General features: G+C 42.1%; 1 protein-coding gene across 3 annotated transcripts in view; it reads right to left on the bottom strand.

The window, feature by feature from the left end:
- Positions 1-17347, bottom strand: part of Arl15 (ADP ribosylation factor like GTPase 15) — a 361821-nt gene that overhangs the window by 132842 nt on the left and 211632 nt on the right. The window contains exon 5 of one of the 3 annotated variants that reach the window (XM_029468256.1): positions 14553-15378. The exons of the other annotated variants lie outside the window; for them this stretch is intronic. Coding sequence (XP_029324116.1) covers positions 15331-15378 — 48 coding nt within the window. The 3' untranslated portion in view covers positions 14553-15330. Of the gene's footprint in view, positions 1-14552; positions 15379-17347 lie in introns of those variants that run through there. 3 annotated transcript variants of the gene reach the window in all.

The following is a 17347-nucleotide window of genomic DNA, read 5'->3' as shown; positions in this document are numbered from 1 at the left end:
TCCTTAGTTTTTAAATTAAATTTAAAAAATGAGATTTAAGTAACTGGATGAGTTCAAACAAGTGGGTGAAGGGCAGGAAGGAATCTACAAGAGAGGAAGATGAAGAGAAGGGTGTGAAAGGTGTGGTCAGCCATCCCCAGGAGTTTGGACATTCTCTGATTTGCTTTTACTTTGGGACAGAGTGTCAATCTGTGGCCCAGGAACTCACTATGTAGCCCAGGACAGCCTCTAGCTCAGAGTGATCCATTATTTTATCTCTTTAGTGCTAGGACCGTAAGACTTGGCTTGACTCTAGACGGTGAATTCTCCTTGAGTCTGTTCTTGCCCAGGTCTGTACCAAGGGCTTCAGGAAAATATTACATTTCATTTTCTCAGTCTTCTGCATCTGGATCATGAAGCTCAGACTACTGAAAAGACATATTAGAAAAGTAGACTAAATCCAATCATACACTCTATCCTAACAGCAGCAGGGGTACAGGGTTTCTTCAATGAAGAGGAAGGTGAAGATTCAGTGCTATATGAACACACCACACTGGTATCAGGAGCCTAGCCAGGAGTAGTTCTGCTGAGGGGCTCAGAAATGATGCTTAGTTTATACTAATACAGAAAACCAGGAGAGAGGTGTCGACTGAGATGACCTCAGTGTGGCCACCTTAGTTAATAGCTTGGCAGCTTATCCTACCCTCCTCGGCGTAATGGCCGTCTTCCTCCCTACTACCTATGTCATGTCTGACCCGTCATGATGGCCATAGGGCTGAAAGGAGCCAAAGCAACAGCTTTTAGAATGGAAGACACCACTCTAAGACTTTTTTACAAATATCAAGAAAGGAGGTTGACCATCTGTGGTCAGGATGCAGGATACTCAGTGATGGCATAGTGGGATCAGGAGAAACTGCAGGCAGGGGGCACAGCAGAATGACTGCATGAGGTTCTCAGAAGAGTCCATGGGATGGAAATACTTGTTCAGCCTCATCAGTAGGAGAGCAAGCAAAAGCTCCACATTGGTATAAAGTCTTCCTTGAGTGACATCTATAGCGATGGCATAGATCCATCACACGTCGAGCTGAGTGGTTTTCAGTCAGTTCAATACTGCATGGAGGCTTGTATGTCTTATTTATGTACATCTTACTTCTTATATGATGTTAAGACACGTTAATGTTATATACTGTTGTTTTCCACATAATGCTGGAATAATCTCCAAAGTTTTCCTACATCTTTACAAGTTCAGACCCCAGCTTTTAGCTGCTTCTGGGTTTGTTTCCTACTTGGTTTAATGGCATTCCATACCCAATTGCCATTTATCACATTCTGATTTTTATCACATACTAGGTCTTTCACCTAGTCTTCCCCAAGAGGGCTGTTAATTGATTATAAAGGTGGCTATCCAGTGGAGGAAAATGAAACTCGTTTTGGAGAATTGCTGGCCATGGTCACTAAAGTGAGATCAATATTAGTTGACCCAAACCAAATGGCTGACTAGGAGTCTCTGGAGGATATGTACTCAAAGGCATCATAATTCATAGAGTCCTATAGCAGGCTCAGTGGGCCCAACACTCTTCCTGTTGTTTTCCAGTCTTGAGATGTATAATAAGAACAAACATACTAAAACAACTAGCAAATTCCACAAACGGGTGAAAATAAGAAAGCCTTTTTGTAGTCTAGTCATTTCTGCTGTATATTCTGGGTCACATATTTGTACTGAATATGTGTGTACGACTATAAATGTAAACCTAAAAATATATATGCATCTATTTATAGGATTGTAAATATACATGTATATATATTTATGACTATAAATATTTATATAGTCATATATATGACTAAATATCCATATATATAGTTATGACTATAAATATATGTAGTCATATATGACTGTAAACATATATACATGTACCATATATGACTAAATATATAAATATATAGTCATATATGACTAAATATATAAATATATAGTCATATATATGACTATAAATATATACAAATACTTTTATATTTCTGAGTTTAATGTTTTGTAACCAGAAGCTATTAAAATTAAATTATAGCAATCATGGATAAAATTAACCATTTTAAAAGATGGAGTTTTAAGTTTTATCCTGCATTTGTTCTTCTGAAGAACTTGTTTCCAATAAGAGTGCAGAGAAGCGGTGAGGCCAGCGTATTGAACAAAGCCCTTATTTATGTGTTCCAGGGCACTACAGTTTTCTCTCTCATCCATTCCACTAGCCCAGAGCGGGGAATTCTTTCCTTGCACTGGTTAACACTCTCCCTCCTCTGGATAGCCTTCAACTATGTGATAACAAAGAGCCCAAGCACCAAAATAGCAGCAGCCACATAGCCTCTCCGTGACAGTGTGATTTCTTGTGCCTTAAGGCTGTGTCTAGCGCTGAAATCATAGTCTGTTTACTTCGATCGGGTGCTACATTACACTGGGAGGGATTTAACTCTTCCTTATAAATCCACAGGGGAATTAGGGCTCGGCTCTGTTTAACTTAGACTTGGAGAAGAGATTGTGCAGTTCTCTTTGCTGTTGGGCCAATCATACCATGGATCAAGGCTGTGCACTCCACCTTCAAGTCAAGAGAGAATCCAGTGCTGTCTCTTAAAATACTCAGCGATAACTATGAGAATTGTGGGTGGCTAATGAGAACAGGAAATTAATCTTGAAGGTTTCCTATCTGATTTAATTGGCTAGTTTTCTCTCCAGTTATTTGTGCTTGAGTTTCAGCCCTTATGAGTTTGGAGTTGTGTAAAGCGAAAATTTGACTAGAGATACGATGTATATTTAAAGCGTGATTTTCTTGGAGAGAATAAGTCAGTTCTTTATTATTCCCCAATCAGAGAAGGCTACTCAGTCTAACCACCTTCTCCATCGTCTCCAACTCAGAAACCAACCACCGAGACAACTCTCCTATTCTCCATTCTCATGCTGAATTTTCCCTTCTTGGCTCCTAAAGTCTCTTAGGAGGGTCTACCAATTTAAGCTCTGATTCTGAGGTCATCCTTCAGGAGAGCTTTTAAAATTCTGAACGTGGCACTGTAATTCTCTTTACCTGACTTCTACAAAACCCATGACAGAGACTCAGGGGCGTATCCCAATGCCAGACACAAAGCAGGCACCTGACTCTTCCTTGATGCAAGTGTCTGTCACCATGTTTATTGAGAATTCCTAAGTCATACACCGTGAACGGTCTAGAATTTGCAGGACCTCTAGTTAATTGTGTTATTTTCACTAAATTTACACACATATACACACAGAAATGAGGTTTGTGTTATTCTATTTATTTATTTATTTTAATTTTAAGAATGAAGAAAATGAGTCCTCTTTGATTATATACCACCCTCAAAGACTAAGTAAGTTAGAGACTGAAGTCTGAATTATTATTACTTTTGTTTCTGTTTGTTTTTTACTTGAGATAGAATCTTGCAACATAGTCTAGACTAGCCATAACATTTTGGTCTTTTTGTCTCTGCTTCCCAACTGGTGGTATTATAGTGGAGTACTAACTTACCAACTTGTAAAGTTTTAAGTTAAAAAAAAATCAAAATAAACCTTTATATCTACAATAGAAAGCCCATTTTTTCAAATGTTCTCTTACTTTAACAATTTAACTAAAGAACTGATGTACACAAAAGAATACATGTAACACATACAAATTACAATGCCTAAAATAGCAAACAACTCAATTAAAACCAAACAAAAACCAGGCAAAAAAGTTTGAGTGTATATCTCACGAAACAGGCAGCCCGCACCATTTGGCAGAAACGACTTCCAGATTAAAATAAGCAGTCTGACTATATATCTACCAAAAAGGCTAAAATCCATAAGACTAGCAATGCTGGCTGCTGGAGAAGATGCAGGCACCAGGATCCTCTTGTCAGAGGTAGGAATGCAAAATGTACTACTGGCACTCAGCATGCCAGTCTCTTCTCTGCTTGCTTCCTTCTTCCTTCTTTATTTTCTTGGATCATAGAATAAGCCTCAGGCTGGCTTGGAACTTACTACGTAGCCCAAGCTAGCCTCAACCTTCTGACTTTTTCTTGGGTATATGAAAAGGTATGAGCCAGCATATTGATCCTACTGTGGCGGTCTCTTTTAAACTAAATGCTATTTTAGCACGTGAACCAACAGTGATGTTCACTACATTATCAAGAAATTCTATGTTCATAAAAAAGCCTATGTACAACCGTTTAAAGCACCTTTATAGAGAACTATAAGAAGGGGGCTGCAGAGGTGACTCAGCGGTTAAGAGCACACTGACTGTTCTTCCAGAGGTTCTGAGTTCGTTTCCCAGCAACCACAACCACGGGGTGGCTCACAACCATCTGTAATGAGATCTGATGCCTTCTTCTGGTGTGTTTGAAGACAGTGACAATGTGCTGCTATACATGTAAAAAAAAATATGGAGGTGAAATTATTTTGTATGGTCTTACAAAAGTGGATGTAAGACACTAAGTACCTGTTAGAATCCACATATAACTGGAGTACAAAGATTAGAAGTGGATTCATGCATACTCTAAAAGACAACCACAGAGTCAGGGGAATACTACCATGGAAAGCAGAAAATGACAAAAAAATCCAAATGTAATAAAACATGTAAAACAAACCACCAAAGGGTTTGGGAGGATGAAGGGCTGGGCCTATCTCTTGGGAAAATCTGTCTATAAGACTAAAGACAAGGAGAACTAGGCATAATTTTCCCCCATAGTGTGTGTGTGTGTGTGTGTGTGTGTGTAAGTGATATAACTCACATATATGCTGATATATTAAGATATATTAATATAAAGTACATTAAAACTGAACACTACTGTGAATAGAGGGTAGATGGCAGGGGTCAGGGATTTCACTGCTGGAATGCAAGGCTGCAGAGAGGTAGTGTGTAAGGCTGGCAGGATCCATCCGAGAGTGAATCAGAGCTGAAGACGTTAGTATGAACTTGAATTGGCCTACCATAAATACAGAGGATTACATATGAAAATATTTAAAGGAGCATAATCCATATGTACATATGGATTACAGACATACACATACATCTTTGCTCTGTCAGCTGAGAGGGCCTAGAAGCAACAATACCTCAGTAGCAATGAACACACTGAGCACTGAGATTATGGTTTCTTATTCTACTGTCCAGTGAAAGAACCCAGGGCTGCTTTTGAGAAATACCTGATGCTAAGACTAGAGATGATCCAAGAACTAGACAAAATGAACGTGGAACATCCTGTAGTGCTGGAGGGTTTGGAAGTAGAAAACCAAGACAAACAACCCCAAACACAAAAGTCACAACCCTGCAAAAATGATGGTACATTCAAGAGACATAGAAGCCAAATAAAAGTCCCATGGATGAAACTAACATTGAGCAACAGAATAGCACAGTATTGGATCACAGCCCAAGGGATGAAACAAATATCCAGGGTCCTCTACTGGTACAAAACTACCAGAAAAGGCAGTAGGTAAAAATAAAGGATGTCTGAACATAGCAATTTTTTTAACTCGAACAAACACCTGCTTGTTATTGATGCTGGTAGCTTTGAATAGGTTACACAGAGCACATGGTCCTCTCACAACCATCCTGTATACTTACATCATTCTCAAATAAAAGGTTTAAATGACTCCACACTGGGCATGTGCCACCTGATCAAGAACAGCAACTAAGGGAGGGGTGGTAGTGCTAACCTTTGATCCCAGAAGGGAGGCAGAGACAAGTGGTCTACAGAGTGAGCTCCAGGCCGGCCAGGAGCACGGACAGAGACCCAGTCTCGACCAAACACCCTTGCCTGTCTCCCCTCATTCCATCTAAAATGCAGCCGCCTGAATGTTATGCCTATCCTTTTCCTTGGCTCTGTATAGTTTAGACAAACATGAATATTGCTCGTTTTATGTTTTAGGAAAACATTGTTCCTTGTCTGTCCATCGAGAACTGCACCAGGGAGATGCTGATATCAAAGTTTATCGGAGTACTTTGTGTGTAAGACAAAATGTGGGAGAAAATATCCTGGGACAAGAAAATGATATAAATAGTATATTTACACAATGAAATATTATGTAAAAGTAAAAGACTGACTACACTTAACATGATGGATACATAGATAAATGATGCCCATTTTAGAATCAATACTTGACAATAAAGAGAAAAAAAATTTAATTTGATATAGGAGACTCCAGCAAATGGCCAGAACCAACTCCAAAATTTATGGTTTGTCACCAAATTTCTCATTGTTACCTAAACACACCAGTTCTGTTCACTGAACTGCAATTAAGAAAAATGAAAAAAAAAAAAAAAAGTAACACACAGCTCACATGCCACACAATCTGCCCATTACAGTGCAGCTCAATAACCACTACTTTATACTGTTATAATCACTTTAGAATATTTTTATGATATCACAGAGAATCCCCTTATTAGCCATCAGAGGGTATTGCCTACCAATTGTCAGCTCTCCATAACCCTAGGCAACCATGGACTTCACTTCTGTCTCTCTGAATTTTCCTTTTCTGGTCATATCAAATAGTGGAATCTTATGGTAGATTGCAAAAGGCTCCCTTTGCTGTACACATGTTCAAGGCTCACCCACAACTGCTCCCTCAGTTCCCAGGGTTCTCTGCTTCACCATTATTTCACATTGATACTGTGTTACTGACGTCTATGTTCACATCCCCCTCTGCACCCACTCGTGGGCAGAAGGGCAGGGGCTCCCTCCGAGCACTGCTCATCTCCAGGTTTGTGCAGGCCAACGTACTGTCACAAACTACCAACCGGAAGTGTCATGTTAGTCAACAGGCAGGCTCTTCTCACCTTTATCATGGCTGCACTTCTCCCATACAGGGAGTGATGTCATTGTCTAGAACCAGGAGGAAGCTGGACTGCCTGTTACAAGTCTGCATTCACATATATGTACAACAGATAACCTAGCACTGGCAAGTTGCTTAGCCACTCTGTCTCAATTGTGATGAGAGGAAAACATAAGAATACTGGTTGGGTTATTAATTTTATGTCTTCTTATAAAAATATAAAGTGGGCATGGTGGCTGATACCTATAATGGTAGCACTTGGAATACTGAGGCGGTGTGTGTGTGTGTGTGTGTGTGTGTGTGGTTGCTGTGAGTTCAAGCCACCCTGTGCTACACAGTGAGTTCCAGTCCAGCTGGGACTACAGAGGGGAACACTGTCGACGACTGATGACGGTGACGGCGATGGTTGTGTTTATTATTCCAATAGCAAACGCCATAAACAGGTGGACCAAGGGGCAGAACCTGAAGGAACATCTAACTTGCCTCCTTTGCTTTGCCTGACACACAGACACTCTACATGGTAAGTTCCAATCCACGTGTAGTCTGTAGTGTTCAGCTCAATGGAAGCATGTGACTGACCTCCTCAAATGCTTATCGTTTCTTTGTAGTACATGCAAAACCCTTCCTTCTAGCTCCTTTGAGACAACTCAGTCTACATCGAGTATATCTATAGTCATCTACTTAAACCTTTCCTTTCACAAACGATTTATCAGGCTCAGTGGGGTTGGAAGAGGCGCCACGTGGCACTTGGCCTCTCGAGGAGGGGTTGTGCTGGAAAGATCACGTACCACACAGCACAATGCACTTGATCCTGAGTCCTAGTTCCTGCTTCTTATCAGCGGGATATCCCTGGACACATGGCTATATTTCCTCACTAGGAATCCCCTTGGCATATAGGGCCATAGATACCGAGACCAAGGTCTAAGACAGAACTGGTGCCACACTGACGGGAAGAGCAGTGAACAAACACACAGAGAGATGCCTCCAGACATGTATTAACACACACAGACTACATGATGATGCAATCTCATCGGAACCAACAGACAGGACAGAGGTTTTTTGTTTCTTTGTTTGTTTGTTTGTTTTGATAAAAAGAAATGAAGAGCTTGACTATCCCAAAGACAAGAGAACCACTTTTTAAAGGCTCCCGAATTTCAGAAGTGGAAAGTTAGCGTCAGTCGGAAGTAGGAGTGGATCTTACACACACTAAGAGAAATAACAAGGACTCTAGAGGGAGAACCAGGGCAGGTGACGGTCATGTCCTTCCCCATCTGTCTCTCTATGGACCTCAGTCTGCCCTGTATGACTCTCCTGGAGCAGACCCCACGGAGACAGACATCTTCTCTGGAGTTCCTAGAAACCTATGCACCATTTGCCGTTAAAAACAAAGCTCAGTAAGGCCAGCAACTATTGAAATGTGGCAACATGGTCAGCAGAGGGCTGGGCAGTGGTTTAAAGGGAACGCTGCAATTCCTACAGAAATACCTTGTGATAGGTTTCAGGGCTTTATTTTAATTAATTAATTGTGGAGACAGGATTTATTTATTTATTTACTTACTTATTTATTTTGGAGACAGGGTCTCTCCATGCAGCCCTGGCCATCATAGACCTCACAGAGATCTGCCTGCCTCTGCCTCTGCCTCTGCCTCTGCCTCCCAAGGGCTGGGATTAAGAGCATGCACTGCCACGGCCTGGTGCGTAGGTGATTTTCAAATTTCATATTCAACATAGGGCATAATTCCTGACTGTCAATTTTTTGGATGGCATTTTAACCAGCTATGGAAATGATGGCATGTTCACTTCATCTTTTGGTTAGAAGACAGGGAGGTACTGATACTTCAACATTTATGATGAAGTACGGACACAGAAAGCAAGATCCCGTGAATATACTATACTATAGCTGTAGAATGCAAGAAAGGACATAGGATGGTCTGGAAACTCATACAAGTTTTGGTAATGGTTACTTTTATGACAAGAATGGGACAGAAGAGCTATTAAAAAATGGACGTCATGTGAATATAATCCATCTCATAAAATACTGGAAATAAACTGCCTCACTGTGTCCTTTCTTAAAGGGTCTATGCCAGTTATTTGGCTTCTTGTATTGAGTCACAAGTCTCCCCACAGTGTGTATGGTACAGAATTTAGAACAATTTTCTTGGGGTTATGGCAACTTAGGGCTTGTCCTTACTTCAACTCAAATAACAAAAGAAGTAACAACATTGCTTTTCAAGCTATTTCATCAAACAAATGAAGGCTAAAGCCACAGCATTTGGGACTTGGATGAGAGTGACTATCAGGTTTTACAACTGGTACCTTCAGTCAGGTTCTAGATCAGGAAAAAAATAATTGAACAAGAAAATTAATACAAAATAAGGGGAGTTAACAGAGGAAAGGAGCTGGCTTCAGAAATGAGAATGGGAAAGTATACCTTCCTTTCCCGGGATATCATGAACAGAAACAGCGGGAAGGGAACCCAGAGGCCAGAGGAGCAGAGGCCGGAGAAGGTGAGGCTCAGCACCTCGGGAATCAGCTCCCTGAACTAGTTTCTCTCAAGTACCTTGCCTTGCCTTGTAGAAGTCTAGTTGGGCAACCCTCTCTCCTTCGTGCTCCTCGGTAACAGTGGAAGCATTCTGCATAACTGCAAAAGGAAATTCCCCACACACAAAGTCTTAGATCCTAGGAGTAATAATAATAGAAAAAATAATACACTAAGCTAAAAGCTAATAATAATTATCATAAACATGCTGATAATAAACATGGTTCATTGTCGGGGATTCCTAGGGTGCAGTGTGTCAATGAGTGCAACTGGCACCATCTTCAAGGGGCAGGGAGAGGTTGGCGTTTCTGTGGCTTGACAGACATTCCCTAGGAAATAGGAGGATTTTGTAGTTGGTTTCCACAGCGTTGCCAAACCGTTGGGAAATGCACGGCAGACCTGGAGAACACAATGAGGTTCCTGTGTTCACTAGACCCTCCCTCTGGAGCATCAAGCAGCAGTCCTGCCCCAGGAGGCTGAGAGGTCACCGACTGGGAAGGGATGCAGCTTCCTCACTGGGTATAATCGGGCCAGAGAGGAGCCAGTCCTGGACAGAACTGCTTTTTCTCCCGATTCTGGTGTGGAGGGGCGCTGATGTGTAATGACAGACTCCGAACTTGGTACCGTGAACTCACGTCTCCTGATGTTTCTCTTGCGACTGTCGAAACGAGTTAGAACAACTCATTATTTTCTTCACCCAAAGGGCTTGCCTGCTACTTCTTGTTTTTATCTCAATTAATTTTATATCTGCTGGACTAACACAAATTACCACTTCCCTGTCTTGCACTTTTGATTTAAAAATAAAGCTAATCTGGGAGGTGTTTAAAGCTTTATTAATATTTATATGGCCATTAGAGGTGGCTATGATGCTAACAAGCTTCTTTTTAAATTAGCATTTCTCCCTCCACTGCACTCCTCTGGGCTGGGACATTCCTGTTCTGACCGCACCATTTTTAACATTTTTCTTAGGGCACCAGCGGAATCTCGGAGGGTCACAGAGAAGCCGGTTTGGGTTTTCCCACCATTTATCTTGCCCACTCTGCGGAATGAGTCAGGCTTGTATAATACATTTCTTTTTCTCGAGTTCTGTCAGAAGAAATTCAGAGGTAGCCTTCTGACTCACAAATGCAGACATACTATGTGACGATCATATACTAGTCTGGCTGATTTACCAGGGCCGATGTGGGCAGTTTTCCCCTATTGCTGTAAACAAGAAGAAAACTGAAGACAATCACCATTGGTTTATCATAAAGGGAGCTATTTCTATTATGTTCTGTTGTGGGTTTTTTTGCCACGAGAGTGTATGTTCACCTGGTATCTTTCATGTATGGCCTAAAGCCATGCTGGTCACCCTCCAGCCACTAGTTAGATCCAACTTCTGAGCACTTAAAAAGCATCAGAGAGCGTCTCAGAGCCTTAAACAGAGAGAAAGAGCAGAGACAGCAGTTTCTAACTATGTTAATGTCAATGTTACAGGATTTATAAATGCCAAGTTAAAGTACAATTAACGAGTTATTTAAATAATAAATGATTAAACGAGTTTCACTTCTGCTTCTTATTTTCATGTGATTATTAGAAAATTTAAATGAACAGGATGGCTCCCGTTTGGGTGCCTGCATAATATTTGGACAGCTCTGGGTAAGACGAACAAGGAATATGAGTCAGAGTTTACTGTTTCTAGGAGCCAGCATTAGTGAGACGCATTCTCTGCTGGATGCTCTGCATGCATGACTTCCAGCATCACAGCAAGGCTCACAGGCTACACCTCCGCCTTTTGATAGGCGTGAGCGTGCTTTTGGTGTATGTGTTGACCTGACTTCAAAAGCTGCCTGTGATAGGAACAAGTCCATGTCTGCATGAATCCAAAGCTTGAATGGTTTCTCCTGTACTGAGGTGACGATGACAGCACTCAAGGCCCAGGAGGTAAAGGAGGCTCAGCTCTCTGTGAGCCAAGGAGACCTGGCACTTCCTTAAAGGGTACTTGGGCAGTGTATGTTTTATCGAGTCTTGCAAAAGCCTAGGCTTCTATCTGCTAACAGAAAAGGTACAAAGACAATTTAGTCGGCCCAGAATAGATACTAAAATATATTATATATTATAAAACATAATATATACTAAAAGAAAAAAATATCGAACTAAGGGGCCAGCAGGATGGCTCAGTGGGTAAAGGTACCTGCTGCTAAAGGCTAAGTCTGATGAACTAAGTTAGATCCCTGGGACCCACGTGGTAGAAGTAGAGAACCAACTCCTGCAGATTGTCCTCTGGTCAGATGTGCGCCGTGGGGCCTGTGCACAGGCATGCACCCCCTCTTGTCAAACAAATCCGTCAATAAAATGTGAAGATCCCAATGAAAGATGTATACGCCTAAAGGTGTCACTTAAAATGCCACTTGTAAACAATTCAGCAAGACACTAAACATGCTGATTTTGATACTTCGTTAATAGAACACGTCTAGAAGACTACAAATTCAGATTATAGTTTTCCGCATATACTTGTAAAATAAGCTCCTTGCCATGAAGCAGGGGACTTTTCTTTCTGGTAAATCTCATATTGGAGGAGGTGCAGATTTGACCCTAAGGGAACATTTGCTACCATGGGGACACACTATTGATTACTGCAATTTAGGGGGTGCTGACGGCACCTGGATGACCCCAGCAGGTGATGCTTAGAAGCACTTCCTGTAATACACAAGACATTGCCACAAGCAGAATTTTTGGCTTCAAAATGTCAATAGTGTCAAGACTGAGAAGGGTAAGTTATACTCATTACGACTTAGCGATACATATTGTAAAGTTGATGGCTTTGTACTCTGCAGATTTTTAGGACATATCATCTTAGAGTGCAAAGAATAGAGGACAGAAAAACTAATTAATGGAGAGAAAACATAAAACAACTGTCTTTCTAAGACTGGCCTTAATTCATTTAACTTGAGTCTACCCAACTGCAAGGTAAGTTTTAAGTCTTTAAAGCACAAGGATTTCCTAGCATCTCTAACATCCTCACATAGACTTCTTACACCCAAGGATCAGATCAGGGTGATGAAGGAAGGCCTACTAGGATAACAAGTTCCTTCTGAATATTAGGTGCACTGCAAACTCTACCTTAAAAAGGCGTATGGGGACTGGAGAGATGGCTCAGTGGTTAGGCACACCATTCTTTTAGAGGATGGGGACCTGGGTTGAACTTCTAGCACCCACTTAGCACCTCACAACTGTCCATAAATACAGCTCCAGGGGAATCCAACACCCTCACAGAGATGTGACTGCAGACAAAACACCGATGCACATTTAATAACAGAATGCATTTTTCTTTAAAAAAAAAGAAGGACATGTGGATGAGGGAGGATGAAGGATGAAGGATGAAGGATGAGGACTTGACCCAATTTGCTCTTCTCCTTGCTGATGGGGTGACTTGACACTGGACAGAAAACTGGCACATCCTTCACTGCTGGGACAGCGTTTGCTAAACATCACAATATCTGTCTCTCTCCTCTGAGGAAGCTGTGCTTCTGGGATGTTATTATTACCCAGGCTGACAAGATATGCTGCTATTTGCACTGCACTTTAGGAAAAAAAAAATTTTTTTTTCTTAGCAAATTACTTCAGTAATTACATCATAGTGAAGAGAAACATGGTCATAAAGCTCTAGATTCTGACAAGTCTGTGTGAGGGCTGCTCATTCTGTGAGGCTGAACCACGTGCATTAACACCCGACCTGAGTGCACCTCACCAGGGCAGCTCCCATGCCGTGCTTCGCAGGCGCGGGCGGCAGGGTTTCCGCAAAGATGTTTATACGCTTGCTTCCTTTCGTTCATTCCATGCCATTTAAAGGAGGCATTTTAGAATAAAAATTAAATTTCTGCAAGACATACCTATGTAAAGGAAATTCCTTATAGGGCAATGAGGTCTGGTCACTCTGTAGCAAAAGCCTGTGCTGTCCATTATGGAAATAAAGAAAACTCAAGGGCTTGTGGAGAATATACAGAGCGACCAACAAGTCAGCTTTCTCCATGGAGCGCCAACCGGCCTTTGTTATATGCAGCCAGCAGCACACTGCCTGGTAAGAGGGTGCATGCTGAGTGACTGAGTGGACACTTAGAGAATTTCACCATGGGCTTCCCACACTCCTGCTGCTCCTCCGGACAAGAAGCCTTAGTTAGCCCAGCTTTCTTCAGTGTCAGTCCAATAGATGTTCACTCACTCGCTCAAACTCACCAGCTGATCCGCTTTCTTGCATGTCCCATATTTGGGACATGCATATGCAGCTAGCCGGTGAAGAAAGGGTGGTTCAGAGACCTCATCTATAGGCAAGCAGTCAATACAGGGGTTGGAGAAGGACTCAGTGGCCCGGGTGCTAGACAAGCACGAGGATCTGAACTTGGATCCCCAGCATACCTGTTGAAGCAGGACATGGGGGAGTATAGGCTGTGGTGGCAGTGCCGGCATTGGGGATGTGGTGACAGGAGGACACTAGGGCTTGCTGGCCAGCATGGCTAAAACAGCAAGTTTCATATTCCGTGAGAGATTTCTCCTCTCCCCTTCAAAGTAAGGCAGGGATGAAAAGAGGAAGACACTTAAAAGTCCATCTCTGTGCTCTGCGCTCATACCTGGGCAACCCTCCAACATGCATGCCCACATTCCTGCACCCACCCTAAGTGTTAGAGCCAGGTCCTGAGCCCAGGGAGACGATGCCATATTCTTTCTGTTTTATCAAATGTGAGAGAGAAATGGGAGTGGAGGTGGAATATGAAAAAACATGGAGGCACAACAACACTTAAACATGTGTAGTTACATGCAAGAGAGTTAAGATGTCCGTAATCAGTGAGAAACAGAACATGTAATGTAAGAACCCGACCGGGACGACTTGGCATGCCTAAAAGCACTCATTGAGAGGGAATCCATCTAACAATTCAGGAAAACCAGCCAGGGCCATTTGGGCTATGCAAGATGGAACTTCTTCAGGGGAGGGACGACCTTCTGTCTGCTTCCAGACCTCTGCGAAGTGGCCGTGAGAATGAATGGCTATATAGTACTGTGCTAATGGAAGGGGCGCTTGCTTTAACCAGGAAGCCAGTTGATACGGATCCTGTAATGGTTAGACTAGGGCAGGGACTCTACTCATCAGGTAATATCTATAGTAAATCTATTCTAATTTCCCAAAGAGAATACAGTGAAATGCTCCCAGGATTATGACATTGTGTCATCTACTGTAATGAGACCCTGGATAGCATCTCTGCGTGACATGACGAGATTAGAATTATTAGAAAGCGAATGGCAGAGTGGGTTAGAGAGAGAGTTGTGAGCTCTGTGTTGAGGTGTTTTGTTTTCTCTCAGCTCTGTCACTGCTTAGTGGGACACCTCTGCCAGCCGCGCAGCGAGTCAGTAGTGATGCACGTCTCACCAAGTTATCAGTGTAATGCCGAGAGTCAGGAAAGGCAGCCAAACAGTACCTAACCCAATGTATGTTCCTTCACAAGGCCAGACTAACATGATTTTTTTATTTTAAAGAATCACAGAGGTTTCTCTTGAAGATAAAACAACAAATCAAAAATTACTAAAAGTAAGAAAATGTGCAACATTGGTTACATCCGGATGAGTCTGTGGTTTAGAGCATTTTCGTTACTTCAGAAGCATTGAGCTACAGTCATATAGGCTAAGAAGGCAGTGAGGGCCATGGAACTATACTCGTTACTGTCCTCCTGTGGGAGTGGTTGGTTGTCCCCGTCTATCACAGGCTACATTTTTAGATATGGAAAGAAATACATTTTTAATCAGAAAGAAGACTGGTGTCAATTTGAGCATCTTCCTTCAATTTGCAAGAAGCTGTAAGCTGTTCACAAAAGATTTCAAAGTTACAATTAAACACAAGGGAGGAATTACCAGTTACAGTCCATGCAACATCGGACTTGCTCTCTCTTTCTCTCTCTTTTTTTTTTCCTTCAAATTTAAACTCGTCTTTAACTTTTAAAATGCAGATCCAAGCTGCTACACTCAAACAGGAAGCCTAACAAGGCTCTGCGCTTTCCTGGTGCAGGAAGGGCCAGACGTTTCTCTAGAGAAAGCAGGAGAAAGAAAGCGGTCACTGAGTAGAAAATCCTATGAGCTCGAGCAATCGCTAACCACAGATACTCCACACGCAGGCCCTCCTCCCCTAACCGTCCCAAACTCACCATGGGACTGTTCCTACCCTCTGGGCCTCTACCAGAACACTGAGCTAGTTTTTATGTTCTCAGAAGTGAGTTTCCAGACATGTCTTCAAAAATCACACTGTAGAATGGACAGGTTGGATACCATCAGCCAGAGTCTCACTAACAAACAGTTCCCCATCATCGGTCCCACCATCTGTCTTTGGGGCTTTTTCTACACATGGGCTTGGCTGAACAGATTTTTGAACTGGCCAAGGTCGCTGCACAGCTAGCCTGCACAGATGGGGACAGTGGGAAAAACTTAATTGCAGCTGTGGATAAACACAAGCAAGGACACACCGTTGGCAAACACGCTGTCTAGACATAATGGTGGCTCGGTGTCATCGTGTATTAAAAAAAAAAAACAAAAAAAAAAAACAAAAAAAAAACAAGGACAGGGTTTCAAGGTAACTTCCTCCCAAGCATAGGATAGTTGTTAATGCGGTGTCACCCTCAGGAGCCAGAAATTTCTCCCAGATATTTAAATGTTAATTTTAAAACTGGCGACACAGAAATAACAAGACATATACTTGCTGAAATTTTCTCTAGGAAAAGAAGTGCCTTCTCAACACAAAAGATAACGCCTGGCAGTCAGCATAGCGCCATATCTCACCGGAAGGACACAAGCACACTCTCAACACGGCACAGAAAGTGTGAGAAGAGTAAAACTGTCCTGTTGGCACGTATTTACTTGATCCATATTAACACTGCCTGTCCCTATTGCTTCTCAGAGCAAACGAGTGGTTAGAAACTTAATTCCAATGATAATACTTCGGGTAGACGACACATATCCTACTCTATGCTCTAAAAGAACATCGTCCAAATGGGATCCTGGGGAAGGTGGCGACCTCCAGCTTCCCCTTGACATTCAGCGGCCTGGGGGATTTAGACGTCAGTGTGTTTTCTAGAAACTCAACATGTCTGGTCACTAGGGTTTAAAGGCAAACTCGACGTGCTTTGCCTCTGAAAAGTTGTTAACTTTGAAGCAAGTGATCAAGCCCGCACTATTTCAAAAGACTGTTGATAAAAAAGAACATTTAACTGTAACCACACTGAACAGACAGTTGATTATAGAAAGGCATGTCAGTGCACATATGGCAGCCGGATAAATTATGCACATCTGGATTACTTTTGGCAAGAAACATAGCTAAGTGTCTAAAGCCAAGTTTAGCAGTCTGTCACTAACAATATGTACATTTATTTTAAAATGTCAAGGGCTCAAAGTCATATTTTCTATTTCTTCATAAACTTTCCAGCTCTTCCCTGAGACAGCAAACAGGTGACAAAACACAGTGCCCAAACTGCCAAAGGCTGTATAAATAAGGGGTAATTTTGAATTTCTCACCCCATACACAAGAGGACTCAGGGGTTTGAAACGAACTCCCATGCTGCCGGAGGTACCAAAATACAGATCTCAAGTAAACGTTTTTAACATTTCCCTTCAGAAGTTGCTTGGGAAAAAAAAAAAATGCTTTCACATGAAAGCACAGGGCAGGAGACAGTCTAACCCCCTGGGAAAAGCCAGTGGAAATGGCTTGATGACACTACCCTATCAAAGGAGAAGACCAATGCCTCTGTGATCCTCTCAGATTAAGTTTCCTTTCTCCTATTGCCAATTACTGACATCATTTCAACCCCAAAGACATGTTTTCCTACTCCTAGTCCCCCCTGATTAAAAGAAACGCCAAGAGACATGAAGGTGGCTCAAACTAGCAGGAACAAGAAACTTTACAGTTGGACGTATGTGTATCAGCCAGGTGGGAATGTAGCAGTGCCTGTATATACACAACTCATCTTGATTTTAATGCTGCTCGCCGGTTATTCTAACATTCCAGA

Source organism: Mus caroli, chromosome 13, assembly GCF_900094665.2.
Source record: "Mus caroli chromosome 13, CAROLI_EIJ_v1.1, whole genome shotgun sequence".
In the NCBI taxonomy this organism is placed as follows: domain Eukaryota; kingdom Metazoa; phylum Chordata; class Mammalia; order Rodentia; family Muridae; genus Mus; species Mus caroli.
The sequence above is the reverse complement of the archived record's forward strand: the minus strand, read 5'-3'. Positions and strand labels throughout refer to the sequence as shown.